This window comes from Lathyrus oleraceus, chromosome 5 (assembly GCF_024323335.1).
Source record: "Lathyrus oleraceus cultivar Zhongwan6 chromosome 5, CAAS_Psat_ZW6_1.0, whole genome shotgun sequence".
NCBI classification, from domain to species: domain Eukaryota; kingdom Viridiplantae; phylum Streptophyta; class Magnoliopsida; order Fabales; family Fabaceae; genus Lathyrus; species Lathyrus oleraceus.
Genome location: NC_066583.1, coordinates 520,277,320 through 520,297,624, shown reverse-complemented (window position 1 = coordinate 520,297,624; position 20,305 = coordinate 520,277,320). Strand labels below are relative to the sequence as shown.

Genomic DNA, 20,305 nt, shown 5'->3' with positions numbered 1-20,305 from the left:
CCTATCCTAAGCATGGCTCACACAGGAAGCAAGCCACACACACTTAACTTGCACAGGAAGCAAGCCAAGCAAAACCTAACTTGCACAGGAAGCAAGTCTAAACTAATCCTAACTTGCACAGGAAGCAAGTCAAACAATCCTATCTTGCACAGGAAGCAAGTCAAACAATCCTATCTTGCACAGGAAGCAAGTCAAACAATCCTACAAGCACAGATAGCACACGCTATACACAAACAAGTGGCTCAAACAAGGGTTAGGTTTTAGTCAAGGGGTCATATCAACCTCAACAAACAAACCTCTGGAATGGGGTGAGTGTTGCTCTTAACCTTGCCATTGAGGGGCTAAGGTGAAGCAGATGAAAGGATGAAGTGAGGATGAGACCTCACAGCTCTTATCCCTGGCCTGGGAGAGCTTAAGACAAGAATGTGTGGGTTCAGAAAGTGGGAACCCTTCTACACATTTAAAACTGACTCAATTGTACAATTGTACAAGATCTTGGGTTTGTATCTGCAATGCATCAACACAGTGGTGTGAGCAAAGCAGATGACGCACTGAATAGTGGGGGATAGATTGCATATCCCTACCTTCCACCAATTGCCTCTTCACTTAGGAGGTCTTTGACTCTATGCAAGGACAAAATTAAACATCCACAAACATTGCCTCTTAAGGAGGACTTCAGACAGTTGCTTGGCCAAGTAACAGGCCAGGTCTTCCAGACTACATGAAGTAAAAGAGACATACCTCAATGCAAATTGCTTATACAAGCAAAGCAAAGCAAAAAGTTCACAAGGAACTAAGCAACTAAAGCACCTGAAACAGTCAAGCAGATGTTAGTATGCAACTTCAAAACAAAACAAACAGAAACAGACACCAACAGTCAATTAGAGGCACATGGATGTGCAAGGCACAAGGCTTAGGGCATGTGAGCCAAGCCACCTACAAAACAAACAAGTTAGGCAATGATATTTGAGCCAGCTCAATCAAAAAGAAGTGGTCTCATTGGTCAATTGATGGTCAACCTGAAAACACAAGCTCAAAGGTGAGTAGCAGGACCACTAGGGCAAGCCTAGGGTCGAAAGTGAATGAGAAAGTCCAAACAGCAAGGGGTAAGTATCCAAAATCATGTTCAAACAATTAGGAAACAAAACCAATTGGGCTCACATTCATATCAATCATCATCATCATTTCATGAACCATTTAGGTCAAAGTATGGCAAACAGAAGCTCATAGAAGTCAACAGCAAGACTCAACTCAAAAGCAATCTTAAACATTTCCAAAAATCACCAAATAAATCATGATCAATCCTAACACATAGTATAGTAAGCATGTCAAATTTCAGCCCATTTGGACAAGTGGAAGGCAGTCAATGAAAATCAGAAAGTCAAAGCAATTTTGAATATGCTCAATGAAGTCAACCAAACATGTATCAACTTAGAAAATTCATAAATCAGAGATGGCATATGATAAATGAATGGGATCAAAACCATGGCAAATATGAGGATGTCTAGTTATCTCATGTAAAATTTCATGTCCATCTAATAAAGTATGAGAATTTCACAAATGAAATGGGAACATGTGTCACACAAGGTCAATATTTTGGTCAACAGGGGAGAAAATCTCAAACAATTAGGAGATTCCACAAATAATTCCAAGAAAATTCACAGGTAAACTAGACATACAATAGTAGGTTCATGCAAAAAATTGGATCAATTGGAGGTCAAGAAGCATGGTAATGAAAATCATGAAGTTGGACATCAATGGTGTGACACAAATTGTCACACCCTAATTCAAAAAATCATAACTCACAAACCACAAATGATAAATTCACAAACTCTACACCAAAATCACCATGAATGTGTCTAGTTTAAGCACAAAATATTTGGGAGCCATTGGATACATTCTCATCATTTCACAATTGATTTGGCAAGGTGTACAAAATGTGCATACATGTCACAAACCCTCATACAAATTAAAATCCATTGATCACAAAATTCTGGAAAAATTATGATAAAAAAGTAGAGACCATGATGAACACAACACAAAAAATCCCATTAAATTTGGACTTAAGATGAACAAGTTATGATTTTTGGAAGTTTGAGTGATTAAATGAAATAATAATTGAAAATTAAATGGATTAAGTGATTTATTAATGACCGGATGGCATTCTTGTAATTCCTTGGACCACTTAATCAAACGCGGTCGTTTTGGCCATGAAAATAAAATGTTTTCATTGGCCAGTACAAACCAAGGCTAGGCACACGTACAAATAAAACAGAAAAATTCTGGAATTACACTTGAAGGCTAGGGTTTCACATACAGTGCTCATTCATCATCTTCAAACACGATTTTTCAAAAACGCCCAGAAAGTTGAAATCAAGCACATCATTCTCATCAACAAACCAAGCACAACAATATTCCAACATCCATTTTCCTTAAACCGAGCTAAGCAAGAAGGAATAATCAAAACAAGTTTGGATCATCAATATTCATTTCGACAATACTCAACCATTACTCAACCATTTTCAAGAACAAAACTATCATGAAGCTCAGCATTAAGAGACCTATCTAAAACATCTCATGGTTTTTGAAATAGAGAGGGTCGAAATTTTACCTATTTTTGAAGCAGAATGAGAAACAGTTGTTGTTTGGTCTTTGAAGCTCAAAACAGCTGGCCTTTAACACTCCAGATGATGAATGGGAGAAGCACTTTGGCTTGAAATGGCTTGGTTTGGGTATAAGCAACTTCTGTCATGGATGATATTTGAAAAGAGCAGTCCAACAACAGCCCTCCCAGTTGGAGAATGGCAGCTGAAATGCACTTATAAAGATGCTTGAATGATGTAGCAATACTAACCAGGTCGTGGCCTTTGAGGTTTTTTGGAAGAGCTTGGAAAAATGCAAGCAAGATAATGTTTTTGAGAGAGTGAAGTTCTGTGTTTGATGTGTTTAATTGTGTTTCAAATGACAGCAAAATGGTGAGGGAATGTTGTCTCAATCAAAGCAAGGTTTTGTTCTTTTTGTGAGTTTGGACTGAAACTGATCTTGGCCAAGAGTGAGAAGTTTGGTTTGGCATCCATGATTTCTGTTGTAATGGATGCAATTAATGCTGCTGCTGGTTTCCTTCTTGACAGAAAATATGATGGAAAAAGTCTGCTGTTGTGGTTTGGAGTTTTTGACAGTTTTTTGATAAATGCCAAGCAAGGTCAATTCTTGAGGGAGTGAGTTGGTTTGTGGCTGTTTCATGTGACAGTACAAGGCCTGGCCACTGTGATGCTTGAGAGAATGTCCATTTTTTTGTTATGTTGGTTTTGTGTTTGTTGGTTGTGTGCAGGTTATCCAAATGATGAACAATTGATGAACAAGGCTGCTGTTGATTGGCAAGGCAGGGTTTGTGTTATTTGGAAGCTTTTGACCAGAAGAAAATTCTAAAATGCCAAGTAAGGTGAGTTAGGCTTTTGGGTGGTTTTGGTTGCAGTTGCTGCTAGCAGGTTTTTTTTAATGACAGGAAAAGTGATTATATCATCCGCTGTTTTTCTATTGTTTGCAATGGCCAAAGTGTGCTTCCTTTTGAGAGAGTGAGAGCACAAGGTTTTCTACTGTGTGTTGGCTGCTCTTAGTGTACTCAAATGGTGAAAGGATGGTAAAACAAACAAGGCCAGGTTTAGTTCATCATGAGTTTTGGAAAAGATGCAAAGTGTGCTTTTGAGAGAGTGGGAGCCAAGGGTTGTCTACTGTTGGATGTTGTGACAGTTTTTTGATAAAAATGGCCAAAGTGGTTTTTAGTATGAATGAATTTCTGTGTCATCAATGCAATTGATGCTGCTGCTGGTTCATTTTGATGACAGGAAATGGTGAGGAAATGGTATTTGGTATTGTGCAATGCTTTGTCTCTTGCCAGTTTGACAGAAAATTGGAAATTGCCAAAAGCCAAGTGAATGTTACTTGAGAAAAACAATGATGTGTGCAGTCAGTAGTATTTGTTCATGACAGAAAATGAGGGCAAAATTCTGCTGGACAGTACAAGGCATTGTTGGAAGTATGGAGTGGAAGTGTCCTTTTGTTCCAAAATTTAAGCAAGCAAGGAATGGCTTTCTTTTTGCTGGTTTTTCTGCTGCAAATTAAGGCTTCAAACTGACAGAAAAATGATCAAGAATGCTGCTAGAAGTACCAAGCATGGCAAGGTTCATGGGAGTATGGAGTGGTATGGTTGCATTTGTACTTTTGGCCAAATTCAAGCAAGTTAAAGAATGGCTTCATGTACTGCATAATTTGACTTGGCAAACATGTTTTAAATGATATTTCTGAGCTGTTCCAATTGGCCAAATGTTAGAAAAATGTTTATATCAAAAAGTCAAACATTGGTCAAACTTGCATTTAAATGAGATAGGTCAAAAAATGCCATTTTGATTGGTGAAGTTTTGGCTCATGAAATTTATATTTTTGGAAAGAGGGGATCAAATGTGACTTGTAGGAAAAAACCCCACCAAAATTGGCCAAATGGTTTGAGAGATATGGCCTTTTGAAGTTCAAGATTTTCTGAAATCGATTCGATCATAACTTGCCAACCACACATGGGAATTGAGAATTCTTGGACTTTTTGGAAATGGGAGAACAAGATCTTCAACTTTCATGTTGGGCAAAAATTCATTTGAGGCTTGTATCATGATGTAAGTTTGAGGATCAAGACTTTCCATTTATGGCAGGTTTCAGTTACAGGTCCAGTTTCCATTTTTGGAAATTTTTGATCTGGCTTCAAATTCTTCCATGATGGTGTTTGGCATGATATATGAGGACTATTTGGACATGAATGAGCTCTCACAAACCAATTCCAATCATCAAATCACTGATTAAATGGACAGTTGACCAACAGTTGACTTTTAGGGTTTCTGGCTGACTGTGCATTGACTGATGACTTCCAAACCCTAATTCCTTGAGACCTTGACTTCAAATGATGTCCCAAGTTGTATGAACTCTTGATTATTGATCATGGTGCCCAAATTCCACAAGAATGGCCACCATCCACTGCTTTGACTGACTATTGACTTTCTTTGACTTTTGACTGTCTGTGTATGAACTGATGATCTCCAAGCCTTCAACCCTTGACTTGAACACTTCAAATGGACCTCCAAGTCATGTGAACTTGTTGGACCAACCCCAAGGCCTTGGCTCAATGAAAATTGTGCTTGCTTGCTTGGTTGACTGATCTCCTGATCAGTTTGACCTAATTTCTTGATTGGCTTGCACTTGAGGCAAAAGAGGCAATGCAATGCTATGCAATGGACCATGATATGCTATGACCTAACATGAAAATGTATGTACAATGATAGGTGCAAATTTGAGGTGCTACAACAGGTACCTAAGTTGCTTTAAGTTCCTTTGAACTTTGCTTTGCTTTGCTTGTGGTTGGCATACCACTTAGGTAATGACCTCTGACTTCATGTAGTCTGGAAGACCTGTCATGTTATGTTGGCAGGCACCTGTCTGAAGCCCTCCTTAAGAGGCAATGTTTGTGGTTGTTTAATTTTGTGCCTTCTACATTCAAATACCTCCTAAGTGAAGAGGCATTGGCAGATACAAGGGATGCGCAATCCATCCCCTGCTATTCAGTTGTGTCATTCATCCTGCTCACACCATGTGTTGATGCACTTTGAATAAGAACCCAAGATCTTGTTGTGTCAGTCATGTGGAGTAGAGTCCCATATTCTGGACTCCCACACTTTCATTGTTTGAAGCTCTCCCAGGCCAGGGATAAGAGCTGTGAAGTCTTACCCTCACTTCCCATTTCATCTACTTCACCCCAACTCTCAATGTTAGGGTTAAGAGCTGACAACACCCCATTCCAGTTGGCTTGTTTGTCGAGGTTGATTTGACCCCTTGACTAAAGCCTAGCCTTGTATGAGCCACTTGTTTGCATATAGTATGTGTGCTTGCTCTCTTGTGCTTGTGTTTGCTGATGTGCTGTCTAGGTTAGCTTGCTTCCTGTGCAAGTTAGGACTAGAGACCTTAACATAGGGATCGTATGCATGACAACTTCTAGGCTCGAGTCGTAGTCTCCCTAGTAGCTTCTTATCTCCCTTGTCTCTGGTTAGGATAGAAGTTCTTTCCCTGTTAAGGGGAACTACGTCGCCCTGATCCTCATACCAGATGAGGTACGTAGGCAGGAGATGAGTTGATCTCTCCTGGCAACCTTTTTCTTTTTCAACCCTCTCTGTGTGTGTTGTTTGTCTGGAGTCTGATATAAGTCCAGCGATTGGCAGTCGGTTTCCTGTGTCTGGTTTGTGTTGTGTTGGAGTCTGACATAAGTCCAGCGATTGGCAGTTGGTTTCCTGTGTGTGTTTGCTGGTTCAGAATCTGATGTAAGTCCAGCGATTGGCATTCGGTTTCCATGTTTGCCTGTGTGTCTGGAGTTGGATGTAAGACCAGCGATTGGCATTCCGTTTCCAATTGTGTGTTTGTTTGGCGTGCGTTAGCCGAGCTACGAGTGCTCTGATTCTTTCTCTGGTTAGAGAAGATACGTATGCATAGGATGCGACATCCTAGCGAGCACATGCCCCTATCCCCGAACTACGTCGACTCTGATGTTTGTGTCTGACAAGCTACGTAGGACCAGGATGCGACATCCTGCCGAGTCACCTTCTTCCGTCTTTCATCTGTGTTTCCTTCCAGTGTGTGTGCAGTGTTTGAGCAGTCTTTTAGCAACCTTATTTCTATTCTTTTGAGCGTGGATCCCGTCGAGTTCGATGGATGCGTAGAGGTGCTAATACCTTCCCTTCGCATAACCGACTCCCGATCCCATCCATCTTTGGTCATGAGACCATTCTTTTCCAGGTTTACTTCGAGCGTTTCCTTTCCCTCCTTTGGGATAAATAACGCACGGTGGCGGCTCTGTTGTTTCTTTTTCCCGCCGGTTTTTCGCGTAATGCGACACTCGCAACCTGTAGCGGGGTATTCGTTACCATTAGAGATATTGACTAAATCCAAGGTAAACCATATAAGTCGAGTCTCCACCGCACTTCTATTTATCCAAAGGAATGGTTAGAAAGCGCACAAAAGCCTAAAAGTTCTATCGAATAAAAAACTAGTAAAAAAGTCATAGATCGGGGTAAGGGGGTTGGTTATGCAATGGGAAGGTTTTAAGCACCCAAAACATCCTAGGTACTCCTAGGGAGCCCTTTTCATATTTGTTGTAAGGTTGGTATTTTATGAAAATTTGTTTGTGCAAACATGATTGAAGAGATGAGAAGAGAATATACAAATTATTTACATTTTTGTGTTTGGATGGATAAACCCATTGCCTACGTACCATATTAAAAAAGATTAGGATCAAAACCTCGTAGTTCAGGATAAAAATCTCAAAATGAGTTGGTGAATTGATTGGTCCAAAAGCCTTAAGGTCTTTTGTTATCCAAGGGAGAAAACTCAACCTAAAACCACAAATCCACCATGTGAGGATAACTTCAACATGCTAGTGAGGGGTTTGTCGCAACCCGAAAAATACAGTGTGCGAAAAAACAACCGGCGAAGAAGAAATGACAGAAGAGTCGCCACCGTGCGTTATTTATCCCAAAGGAGGGAAAGGAAACGCTCGAAGTAAACCGGAGAAAGGAAAGGAAAAGACAAGGTCTCGCAACCAAATCTTGGGTTCGGGAGTCGATTATGCGAAGGGAAGGTATTAGCACCCCTACGCATCCGTAGTACTCTACGGGATCCACTCTTGTTTGTTCTTGTCTAAAGGGTGTGTGTTTATCTAATGTACTATTTACTAAAGGGTTAAGAGAAAAAATGACTCGCACGGATGTCGCATCCACTGCATACGTATCTCATCTGGATATGAGAATCAGAGTCTTCGTAGCTCGGCTACCTATAGGTTAAGGATAAGTGTGCTCGCCAAGACATCGCGTCTTATGCCTACGTATCTCATCGGGAATGAGAATCAGAGCAAAACGTAGTTCAACTAACTACGGGAACAAAGGTCTCGATTGCAACTAGGGCAAGAGAAAAGGAAAGTCTCGATCACAACGAGGGCGAGAGAAAGGATCGCAACGAGGGCGAAAGAAAACAAGATTTAGTTATTAGTTGTTAGTCAAACTCGGCAAGACATCGCATCTTGTGCCTACGTATCTCATCTGAACATGAGAATCAGAGTTGTCGTAGTTCGGCTACATAGGGATTGCCATCTGAACATGGACTTACAAAGGAGGACACCAGTTTGTCAAAGGAGAGTGGGCAATGTGTTCACGTCCTAGCAGTAGGTGTCGCAGCTCGCTGAATCGAGTCTTAGGCAGTTACCTCTTTGCAATAGGATGGATTACATGCCACAAGATCGGAGACGCTCAGAAAGGTCTAGAAGAAATGGGGAAGCTCTGCCCTAGAGTTGTCATGCAATATGTACTTAGGTGTTAGGTTTTTACAAATGGGAATATCTACCTAATGTTAGCATGCAAAGAATATGGGAATTCTACCTATGTTATCATACAAAAGGATATGGGAATCCTACCTATGTTATCATACAAAAGGATATGGGAATCCTACCTATGTTATCATACAAAAGGATCTATCTAATGGGTGCTACCTAATCGGAACAAGAATTGACGAGTGGAGCAAGGAGAAATGTTAGGGATAAAGGTTTGATTGGTTGGATGTGCTTTGAGTGATGGCGAGAACTAGGATTGGCGAGATATACATCTCGGATCCTAGCCTCAGGAGTGCATGGTATACACCATGTTCCATTTCCATCTTTATTTGCAAAAGTGTTTAATAAGAATTAAGTGTTTTGAGTTTGATTGAGAAAGGGTTTGGAGAAACCGCATTGACAATTTTAGGTGATGGCGAGAGTTAAGATTGGCGAGGCATACGTCTCGAATCTTAACCTCAGGAGTGCATGGTATACACCATGTTCCATTTCCATCTTTATTGAAAAAAGTGTTAAATGAGAATTAGGTATTTTGAGTTTTGTTGTGAAAATGACTTGACCTAGGTCAAGTATTGATGGACGTTTGAGAAAGATTTGAATGAGTGTTTGAGAAAACAAAGTGGGTAAATTGGATGATGGCGAAAGCTAGGATTGGCGAGATATACATCTCGAATCCTAGTCTCAGGAGTGCGTGGTATACACCACGTTCCACTTCCATCTTTATTGAAAAAGTCTTGACTATGAATTAAGTTTTTTTTCTTCTGATTTTTGATTATGAAAAATGGATTGACATTGGATCAAGCATTTGATGAAGTTTTTGAAAGAAATGGAATAGAATGGAAAAAGAAATGGATTGATTTGTTTATTGAGAAAATACTCGACGTTGGATCGAGTCATATTTTTGTATTTTTTTTCAGAAATGGTGAATTTTACTCTTGTGTTAGTATCTAACTAAACAATCAAGCAATAAAGAAATAAAAAGTAGTAAAATTATTACACATCGGGGGAGTCCGGTACATTTTGTCAAATGGGGATTCGAAGTCATGAAACAATTAAATCGGGCCCAAACAACAAATAATGCAAAGCATGAGTGTAAGTGCACAAGGAACTGTCTCATTGTAAGAAGGCCCAAGAGTAAGCCATGTGAGGTTGATGGCGATGCTTAAAAAGCAATCGACCTACAAGGGTATGGAAAATGGGCTCGATATTGAATCGAGAAAAAAAATGTGATTTTAATATTTTTAAACGGTTTTGAATGAATGATGCAATTAAAAGAAAAAACAAATCTATATTATTAAACAATAATAAAAACTATGAGTAATAAAGCATAAACATAAAAGAAAATGTTAAAAGAAAAAACTACACATAAGGGTATCGAACCCATTACACTAAAGACCTAGAAACCACTCCTCTCCACCAGACCACTTACCAACTAACTGTTATTTTAGTACTAACTTAAATATGTAAACCAAAACAAATAAAAAAAGATTAAAATAAATAAAAAACTAAGAAAAAGGAAACTGTTATTAACCTAGGAAAATTAAACGAATTTTTTATGTTTTTGAATGTTTATTCTATGACAGCTAAAAAAAAAAGAATTAAATAAAAGGAAACAAAACAAAAAAAAAGAAAGAAAATGAAAAAACCTGTAATGAGAGGGAGAGTCGTCGTCCTCATCTCGCTCTCTCTTCTCTCGATATCGCTCTCTCGCTCTCACCCTCAACAAACGCTTACCCATCGCTCAACCTCACTCAAACACGTCCTCAAGAACCTCTCTCTCGATCGCGCTTCACTTAATCGCTTCAGAATCATATAAAAAAATCATGGCTGAAGCAAAAAGAGCTCACCTCCGGCAGTGAAGACGACAATGATGAAGCTCAAACCTCCTCCTTCAACTCTTCCAAATAGGTTTGTCTTTGATTTTAAGATTAGGGTTTTTCTGCTTTCAAGTTTCAATTCCGCCTCCAATTTTTTGTTGTTCGAAAATCCCCCTTACTGATTCTCTTCCCTATTTATATTTCTGCAGCTAGGGTTTCAAATTGGTGCCCTTGTGTTCAAAAGCGTATCTCTGTAAAATCCTCTTTTATGTTCTCAGTTTGGATGGGCTTGTTTAATGCTAAAACCGGAAACGGTATTCTGAACCCACTCTTTCTTCTTCATTTTTGTCTCTATGCCAAATTGGGATATTTTCTTGAATTACTGCCTTTGCTAATTACCTTATTCTTTTTACTGCAGTGACTTTCTCTTATCAGAAAACTCAATTGGTTTGTGAATGAGGACTCAAAAGGTTGATGGTTCTTTGGCTATAGCAGGTAACCTTAGAGCTAGGATTAAACCAATTGAATTAGATGCAACCTATTGAACTGGTCATAGCCATTACAAGCTTAACATGTACATCCTTTCCTTTGATTAATTCTCATGACTCCACTAATTATTCATGCTCTTTTCCACTGCAGACTTTGATGTCCACTGAATCCACTTCATGGGACAAATTGTTCATGGCCTGTGATGTGCTTAGTTAGGAAATCTAATGGCTATCACTAAACCATGCCCTGTTACATTGCAGTTATGCAGGCTGTGGTTGATGCTCACACTTTGCATGCTTATGTTCCTGCAGGTTATGGTTGATATTTCATAGGTCTCACTCTCATTGTTGTATTCATTTCCTTGTTTTCTTTTAATTTGCTTCAGCTGACAGGAACTTCAATGCAGCTACTACCTTGGCTTGATGATGAGCAGGAGTACTGCAGGATGATGCTTGCAAGACTCATGTGGCTTTTGTGGATGCAACATAGGACTATGTATGTTAGGCCTGATATAATGCAGGTTATGTGTGAGCTTCCTGCTAGGCTAGAAATGGAACTGACATGAGATTATGGTTTTGCTGCAGGATTTGTGTGATGCTTGACCAGTCTTGTCATGTTTGCTTGGATATGTTCCAGGTTGGAATTGTGGAAGAAGATATTTGATTCCTGGAGCTGCCACAGTTTCTTCAATATTCTGAGAAGTTTCAGAAAGTGGCGTGGAATTGGAACTCTTTTCACTATCTGGGCCACCAACATAGTATTCTTTTTTTTTCTGTCACCACCAACCAGACTAAGAGACATACATACATAGCATAGTGACATTCACTTCATTTTCTTCACATTCAAATGGCAACAACATAACCTGAATTGGAGCATCCTAACAAAGCCTTTGGTTATGCAGCTAGAAGAGAAACTGATGAAAAAGATGTGGCATTCAAAGTATTGTATTGTGAGATATGTCACTCTGATCTCCACATGGTGAAGAATGAATGGGGCGTCTCCACGTATCCATTAGTTCCTGGGCATGATATTGCTGGTATAGTGACAGAAGTGGGAAGCAAAGTAGACAAATTCAAAATTGGAGACAGGGTTGGAGTGGGATGCTTAGTTGATTCCTGTCGTACCTGCCAAAATTGTGAGGAAAGTCTCGAGAATTATTGCCCTCGATCTACACTCACATATGGTGCTAAACATGGTGATGGAACAATCACTCATGGAGGCTACTCTGACTCAATGGTCTCAGATGAACATTTTGTGATTCGTATTCCTTAGCTTACCGCTTGAAGCCGCTGAACCTCTCCTTTGTGCTGGCATCACTGTCTATAGTCCTCTAAGATATTTTGGACTCCATAAACCCGGGCTTCAGGTAGGTGTTGTTGGGCTTGGTGGGCTTGGTCACATGGTTGTTAAGTATGCCAAAGCTTTTGGTGCTAATGTTACTGTAATTAGTACTTCACTTTAGATGGTATCATTGATACAGTTTCTGCGAATCATCGAATTGTGCCTCTAATTGGAGTACCGAAGTCTCATGGAAAACTTGTAATGGTTGGTGCACCAAATAAGCCTTTGGAGCTTCCTGTCTTTCCTTTACTTCAAGGCAGAAAGTTGGTTGCTGGATGTGCGATTGGAGGGTTGAAAGAGACTTAAGAGATGATTGATTTTTTTCTGCTAAACACAATATAAAACCTGAAATCGAAGTCATTGATATGGATTATGTTAACACTGCAATTGAGCGGCTCCAGAAAGCAGATGTCAAGTATCGACTTGTGATTGAGATTGGAAACTCTTTGAAACCAACTTCTTAAATTTCGCAGTTTGAATAGTCATTTGTTTTTCACTTCTTGTATGCAATAAGTGTTTTTGTTTGATGTTTTGGGGACTGGTTCAGGGTCATGATGCCACTAACTTGCATTTGGCTTCACTACATGATTATTGTCCATTGTTGCCCACCTACTTGTTGCCTTAATGAACCAGTTTTTTGAAGCTTACATGTAGGATTATGCAGGGTCTGCTACTTGCTAGGTCTGATGCTGCAGGAACATGGCAGGTATTAATCGTATATGTGCGACTGTGCTCATTCTGCATTAGGCCTCAATGGTGTAACCAGATTGATGTTCCTTGGTCTATTTTTTTTCTCACTTTATCTTGGTCTTAAACCCTGTTGGATTAACTAGATTTTGGCCTAATGAAGGTTGGTTCTTTTGCAGACAAAGTGTTGGTTGGTCTTCTTGCTGAGCAGGAGCTTTTGGTTGTTCAACTTCTTGCTGAGCAGGAGCTTTTGGTTGTTCAACTTCTTGCTGAGCAGCACCAGTTGTGTCCTTGTTCTTTTGAATGAATTCGATGATGTCTTCCTTTGTCCTACCACCGTCGTATTGTGATATCTTTCCACTTGCTGACCTGAAGTACAAAGTAGGATAACCTTGAACCTCAAAGGTATCGCTTGGGATATCGTTGGCAGTTGCATCCAGTTTTGCAATAACGACATCAGGATCACTTTGAAATGAGAAAGCAACTTCGTCCAAGATTGGAGCCAATGACTTGCAGTGACCACACCAAGGGTTATAAAACTCGAGCAAAACATTCTTCCCAGAGTTGAAAACTATTTCTTGAAGAGTTTCCCCAACCACCACTTTAAGAGGTTCGTTGTTAGTCGCAGGAATAGGTTCAGACTTGACAAATGGAGCAACATCTCCATCCTTGTATGCCTTCAACCAAGCTGCAAGGTGATCTGGTTCCAAATTGGGCTTGAAAAATTTCTTGCAGTCAGTATGCCGAATGATAATTAGAGGTACTTAGTCTTCCTTAAGTCCAAAATACTGGAAGGCACCTTGGCTGGACTCAACATCTCCGATAAGAAAGCTAATTCCCTGTTGTTTGTATTGCTCGACAATTTCACGGTATTTTGCCTTACTTCATTTACAACAGCTTTGTTCTTGATAGCTTTGGCACATTGTGCAAATCTCAACGTACTAAAAGTCTCACTTCTACAACTTTGTGCAGGGGGAATAGCGCAAAGCAATGTTAATTTTGCATTTCCACCAAGAGACTCCTGCAACAAAAAAGTCAACTTGGAGTCTCTATATGGTATATGCCGCTGCTTTCCTGTCTGAGAAGCTTCAGCAAGAATGTTAATCAGACTCCCTAGCTGTGAAAGTGATCTATTAATGTTGCCAGCTTCCTTCAGACGGTATCCTGCTGCGCCTGTTAACTTCTGTCGTTCTGACCCAGCTAAATCAACAAGATTGATTTTACTTGTTTTAAATCTGCTTAAACGATCCGCAATACTCTTGCATCGAGACTCGACAACACAAGTAAACACTGTATGTGAACGGGAGCTTTCAGAGTTTACACTGGCCGCACCTACTGTTCTGTTTAGCAATCCCTTTATCAAAAGCTGATTGACATCTTTCACTGTACATACTTGCTCCTCTGTAAGATTTTCAACATAATACCAGATTTGACATCTTCTCTAATATGTAGGTTTCTTTTATTTGGATCTAACAGATCGGTTATATGCTCATTGTATATCTCAAGAAAAGAACAGTGGCATTGGTACATGAGTTGGTTGTCAGAATGCTCAGTTTGCTCTTCATTTAAACGGGTGAAGAGTCTCTCAAATACGCGCGGGGCGAGACCTCCTTGTTGATCAATGGTTGAGTTTTCAACAGCCAAAGCATTAGGAGGTCCCCACATTGTGTAAGTCTTAAGTAGTCCTATTGCAATCCATGGTGTACATGACAACTCTGTATATTCCTCAATGAAGCCAATGGTCTTTCCCTTTGGACAACAGTATTCATCTATGAGCAACTTGCAGCAAGGCGTTCATCAGTTATGTATCATAGCAGGTCATGTTCCATTCATCCTATGACCGTCGTCATCTCCGACATCGTATCCGGCAGGTGTGTAGTTCAAAATCTCTAGTTATGCTTTATTTTGGTTTGTCACTTATATTTGTGCATGACCATTTAATGTATGATCTGTTTTGGACAGGAAGTTTTTTCACAATCAACGTCCATGTTGCAGGTCACGTTTGGCATTGATGACCGTCCAATCAATCTGGAAATCTAATGTATCTTATATTGAATATTCCATAGATAAAATGACAACACTGTTTTTGGATGCTTCTTCGCGTCGCATTGGTTCTTTATTTTTAAGGTTAAAGATGGATTTGAACTTCATATCCAAACCACATATCCAGCAAGCACGTCATGTGTCGCAACAATTAAATCAACTTGAGTTTCAATAGGTGTGTTCCAGCTATGATGCTGAAGTTTGCAGAAACAACGGCGGCATCAACAAAACAGTTGCTTTCCACTTGATCAGATATTGCTTGTGTCGAGGTTATGTTCTTGACCTGTATCATCACTGCCATGTCTACTTCTGGGTACCGTGCCTCGTACATGCGACATTCCAAATTCGGGGCCATTGATGTTAGGTTTTTGCTCTGCGTTCTTTTTGTGAATTGCAGAGGATAACTAGTTTTGATTTTGTTTCTGTTCGGTGATGAATTGAAGTGTGGAATGAGGGTTTAGTTATAGTGAAGGATGTATTATGATGCTTTTTTTTTTGACTTCAACTATCATATTAATAATCATTGATGAATTTGGTTCAAAATCAGACTGGAGTGTATGATATAGCAGCCTTGTCGTCTACTGTCTCAATAATTTATCTTTACCATAAAGGAGACTGTACAATTGCGTTGAATGGCATAGGTGATGAGTCTTTCCTCCCAAACAATTCAGCGCCAATATTGAGCCCCTTTCCTAAACATCAATTTCTTGTTGTTGACTTACAGAGGACACATGAAAACTGGTTTCTGCTGCACGCGGACAAATAGCTACTTCCATTATTACCAAATGTACACTCCAAGTATATTGTGATCTTGCAAAATGTACCCTTCAAAGAGTAAGATTCTCTAAAGCTAATCCATTCTCAAGAACCTACTTGACCGTTTAAAGAAAATAAATAATGTCGGCCATTGATTCATTCAATACGCTCTAATCCATATGCAATAGAGTGATCAAAACATCAACAAGGGTTATCTATTTATTAGCGGGATTATTTGTCTTTCATCCTTAACAAATATTCATGATGGCTCAAATTCCAAGCATTCAACCCAAAACCAACTTTCCTCCGATCCAACACTACATTGAAATCAACTTTCCCCTGATTCAAAACTACATTATGGTACCTGATATACCAACTCGACCATAGGACAACACAAAACTTAAATCCAATCAAACCTTGGGCCATCATCTGAGCGTGAAGCAAAATTTTATGACCATACGGGTGATTGACTGGGAAAAAATTTCAGGGTCAAAATCGGGGTATGACAGGGTTAACCCTATAATAAGCATGGAAGACTCATTGTCCATCACTAAGGATATAGGTGAGTATTACATCTACCTCAAGGATAGCTCAAACCTAATAGCTAAAGGTTATGAAAAATTTGATTAAGAAAGTGGCCATTGAAACCACAAAAGTATTTGAATGGGTGGTATTTACTAATGAAAAGTATTTACAAAATATGGTCAAAGTTGACTTAGAAGTTCAATTCAAAATAAGTGTTATGAAAAGATAGTTTGAAAATCAAAAGTATCTTGTATAATGGTAATAATGGTAAGCTCAAGCAATCCACATAATCAAACAAGCTTCTTAGGAGATCTTCAAAGTATCTTGTATCTTTCACTTTGGATGAACATGGCAATGGTTCTTCAATTTGAGCACTCATAGAATTCCCTATCACAAAAGCACACACATCAAAAGTTCCATGAAGTAAATCAAGAATGGACAAGAGTGAGTTTAGAGGTTTGGTTCTTCCAATCCATCTTCAACATTAAGGTCCTTTTACTCCAATTTGCATAGGGAAAGTCCTAGAAACTAAGTCTATTTGTCCATTTCTTTGCATTTGGTCCACAACAATCAAATTAAAACACAAGCACAAAAATATATACACAATTATGTGCTCAAGTGAGCAAAAGGCAAATTGTATTAACATAAACATGTGCTCAAGTGAGCAAAGAGAAAAAGAAAATGAATAATATGTACAAAAATAGTAAATTGCATAAATGTAAAGAGCAAAAAGTAAATGTTAATGGTTAATGGTTAGTGTTAGTAGTTAGTGTGCCATAAGGCAAATTTAGCGATATGTTAAGCAATCGTAATTGGACTTATGTAGAAGTCACAACTATTTGAGACCGGTCAATAATAATGTAGGCAACAACACAAGTTAGAGGTCTTGATTAATGAATCAAACTCCAACAACTTGCCATGCCAAAAAGAGGATGAGAAATGATCTTGTATTGATTTAGGTCCTTTGCATGATTTAGAAAACAATCTATCCTTAATGCAAATCCATTCACTTGATCCATGATCAAGATGAATTAGATTTGAATCAAGGAAGATTAAACCTCCCTAATCAATGCTAACCACCAATCTTTAACTCATTGATAAAAAAAAGAAGGAGAAGAAGAAGAAAGAAATAAAAAATAAAGTGCATTAAATAAAATGGAATGTATTAATCAACATGTGTTAACCAAAGATAGAGAAGATCAAGGTCAAGAAATGAAAAATAGAAGCAAAATAAATATTAGAAGTCAAGAAATAAACAAAATATTTTTGGCCTTTTTAATATTTAAAATAAAGCTTGAATTAAAATATTAAAGAAATGTCAAACTTCAAACTCACTTCAAATCAACTTTGAAAAGTCCAAGTGAATTATCCCAAGTTCAATAAGGTCAGACAAAGTTTGACAAAAAAATTCAGTATTTTTAAAAGTCAGAAACTATTTTTAATCAATTAAAAATGCATAAAAATAACCTAATTGAACTAAAATCTTAAATAAATCTCAAATCAATTAATAAATTGATGAGAATATTTTTCATAGATCTATCATCATTCAAAAAGGTTGAGAAAATATTTTTGTATTTTTTGAATATCAAAAACTATTTAAAATGAATTAAAAATAACCAGAAAAGAGAAAATTACTAAAAAATAGCAAATGATAAAATAAAAAATATTAAAAATCATTTTTAGAAACTAGAAATTAAAAGATAAATAATGCAATTGGTCCCATAATTTTTGGACCAATAATAAAAGAGATATGAATTTTAGAAAATGAAATGGAATTAAAAAATAAAATGGAAAATAAAATCAAAAATGGAAAATATGAAAAATCCACACGCGTTGGATTATGTCTCATTAAATGACATGGAGGATCCAATGGCATTGGCATGTGCGCGCACCATGAACCTCAGTCAATGAGAAACACAAATAATAAAAGAAAGTCATAACAATGGATTGCCTAGATCTAACCTGGAAAAGGAAAGGGACGGCCATGATTGGATCTGGAGACCAGACGGTGGCCAGCGCCACCATCTTCTCCGGCTAGCTCCAGTGAGAGCTCAAAAATTGCAGGTCAAAAAATGTTAACTAAAATGCGCGATTCAGGTACCATTCAAAAGGTGGAGTGATGTACATCACTCTTATGCCACTCAATTCCACTCTAGATCCCTATTAAGAGAGAAATCAGAGATGAAACTTTGGTGGTGTTTAGCTGAACTTGTTTGATTTCAACAATTAAGAACACAATGATGATGCCTCTATGTAGAGGACTTCAGACAACACAAAATCAAGGCAAATGGAGCAATGTATGAGGAGATTCTAAGCAAAATGCAGTTGAGCAAAACCTTTGGATTGTGAAGAATTGAGTCACTCTCTTTGGTTCCTTTTGCAAACAGAAGCTTCAATGGATCAAATGAAGAAGGTCTAGGAACTTTAGATCTGAAGAAATCAGTCAAGGAAATTGAATTCTAGATCTGAAATTTTTAGAGAAAAATGATATTTGTTCCTTTGGTATGGGTGGGGATTCAATTCAGCAGGGATTTAGGCGCCATTAGGTTGAAGAATTGAAGAGCAAAGCACTTGTATTTATAGCCAAAGCCATTTGAAATGCAATGAAAAAAGTGTGCATGGGAGAAGAGGGCCTCCATGCATGGGCCTGTACAGGCGCATGGAGGGCCCAATTCTGATTGGAATTGATTGCTATAGATCACCAAATGAGAAATGGACGTGCAAATTGGATGTTAACAGCTCATGCAATGTGTTTGAAATGAATTTCACAAAATGCACCAAATTCTTCATGTCTTCGAAAATGATGCTTCCAAACTCCAAATGCAACCTTATGAGTAATGGTTAGAAAGCTTGTTGCATAAGGAACAAATTCTATGTTGATCAAAACTCCAATTGGGCCTTGGAAATTAATGAAATTTGAGCTTGAAGTGTGGGGTGCAAAACATGCATATGTGAAGTTTCCAAATTTGGCCAATGTTCAAGCCCCTCTGTCTCAATGATGAAAGTTCCAAATGATAAAATATTCAACATGAAAGTTGTAAATCTTTTCAAGAAAATAAATTTGGACTTAAATTTTACTTCATTTGGAGTTTTTATGAAGACGTTATGGACACTTGAAGTTGGACTTTTTCACATTTCAATGCATTTGGTCCAAAGGGACCTATAATGTTTTGCATTATCACATGTAATTCTTTTGAGATTTTGCAATTTTTCTCAACATAACATTTGAATTAGACACAATAATCTTTCCAATGCATTAAGTGTCACCTCAAGATCATGAAAAATGAATGAGTTATGTTCTTGGGAAGTTGACCCAAATTTAGGGTTTCAGTTAAAATGACTTTTAATGTCTTGGAATGGATGATGACTTTCCAAGCTTCAAATCAAATTTTGATAAACATGAAAGTTGTTCATATTGTCCTTAAGAACATTTTGACTCTTGGGATCATCTCCATTTGACCAACACATAAAATGTTAGGTCTCAGTGTATTTCAAAATAGTCAGATGAATTGACTGATCAACTTCTCAAGTCCACCACTCATGTCTTGATGAATTGATGATTGAGGGCACTCAAATAAGTTCAAATATGCATGAAATGATGAATTAAAAATCTTCCCTTGATTGTATTTGACCATGGGTTGAGGTTGCTTCATGAGCAAGGCATTGTTGATGATCAGATGAATTAGGGTTTCCTTGGGAAACAAACCTCAAACCCCTTGACTTGCTTTAATCAAAATGATGAATTAAGATACTTGGGAGGTATATTTTATGGATGAGAGCTTTGGGAACCATTACCATGCTTGCTCTCATCTTCTCTTGACCATATCATTTGCACATAGGATATCCTAGAAGCTTTAGACCTTGTGACTGCTCAAGCTACAAACAAGAGATATTAGTGACATATTTTTGTGCTTTTGGTTAGTAAATAAAAATGAGAAAAGCAATAATATACAATTAAAGCATGTTTGGTGATCTCAAACCACTCACAAAAGAGATTCCACCAAAAGGTAAGGAGCCAAGATGCTTATGATCCTTGAGGCTATGCAAATGCAATGTTATGATGCCATGAGGGATCTTAGGGTCAAAATTAGGGTCTTACACAACCCTAAAATTTAAATACCTCCATTCTACTCCCAAGGCCCTGAACTTGTCAGGTCCTATGTGGCCGTTGAAACATTGGTTGAACGCTAGTTGGGTTATCCAGTGTCGGAGCGCATAATGCGTTTGAATGAGG

The 20,305-nt window shown here is 38.4% G+C and overlaps 1 protein-coding gene and 1 pseudogene across 1 annotated transcript; one reads left to right on the top strand and one right to left on the bottom strand.

Moving 5' to 3' along the window:
* The first annotated feature begins 11,491 nt into the window (after nucleotides 1-11,491).
* LOC127082978 (probable mannitol dehydrogenase) lies at nucleotides 11,492-12,524 on the top strand (annotated as a pseudogene).
* Nucleotides 12,525-12,854: 330 nt separating this feature from the next.
* On the bottom strand, nucleotides 12,855-14,412 carry LOC127081764 (kinesin-like protein KIN-12B). Its single transcript, XM_051021984.1, has 3 exons — nucleotides 14,141-14,412; nucleotides 13,690-14,087; nucleotides 12,855-13,510 (listed from the first exon to the last, which is right to left on the bottom strand). The coding sequence occupies exons 1-3, from the start codon at nucleotides 14,410-14,412 to the stop codon at nucleotides 12,855-12,857; spliced, it is 1,326 nt and encodes a 441-aa protein (XP_050877941.1).
* Nucleotides 14,413-20,305: the final 5,893 nt, after the last annotated feature.

What these genes read in the sequence shown, in the direction of transcription:
- LOC127081764 (XM_051021984.1), bottom strand. Translation starts at nt 14,412, where the DNA reads ATGTGGGGACCTCCTAATGCTTTGGCTGTTGAAAACTCAACCATTGAT. An exon ending in AAAATCTTACAGAGGAGCAA is followed by an intron (nt 14,088 to 14,140) that starts GTATGTACAGTG and finishes ATTGCTAAACAG; the next exon opens with AACAGTAGGTGCGGCCAGTG. An exon ending in TTGTAGAAGTGAGACTTTTA is followed by an intron (nt 13,511 to 13,689) that starts GTACGTTGAGAT and finishes AGGAAGACTAAG; the next exon opens with TACCTCTAATTATCATTCGG.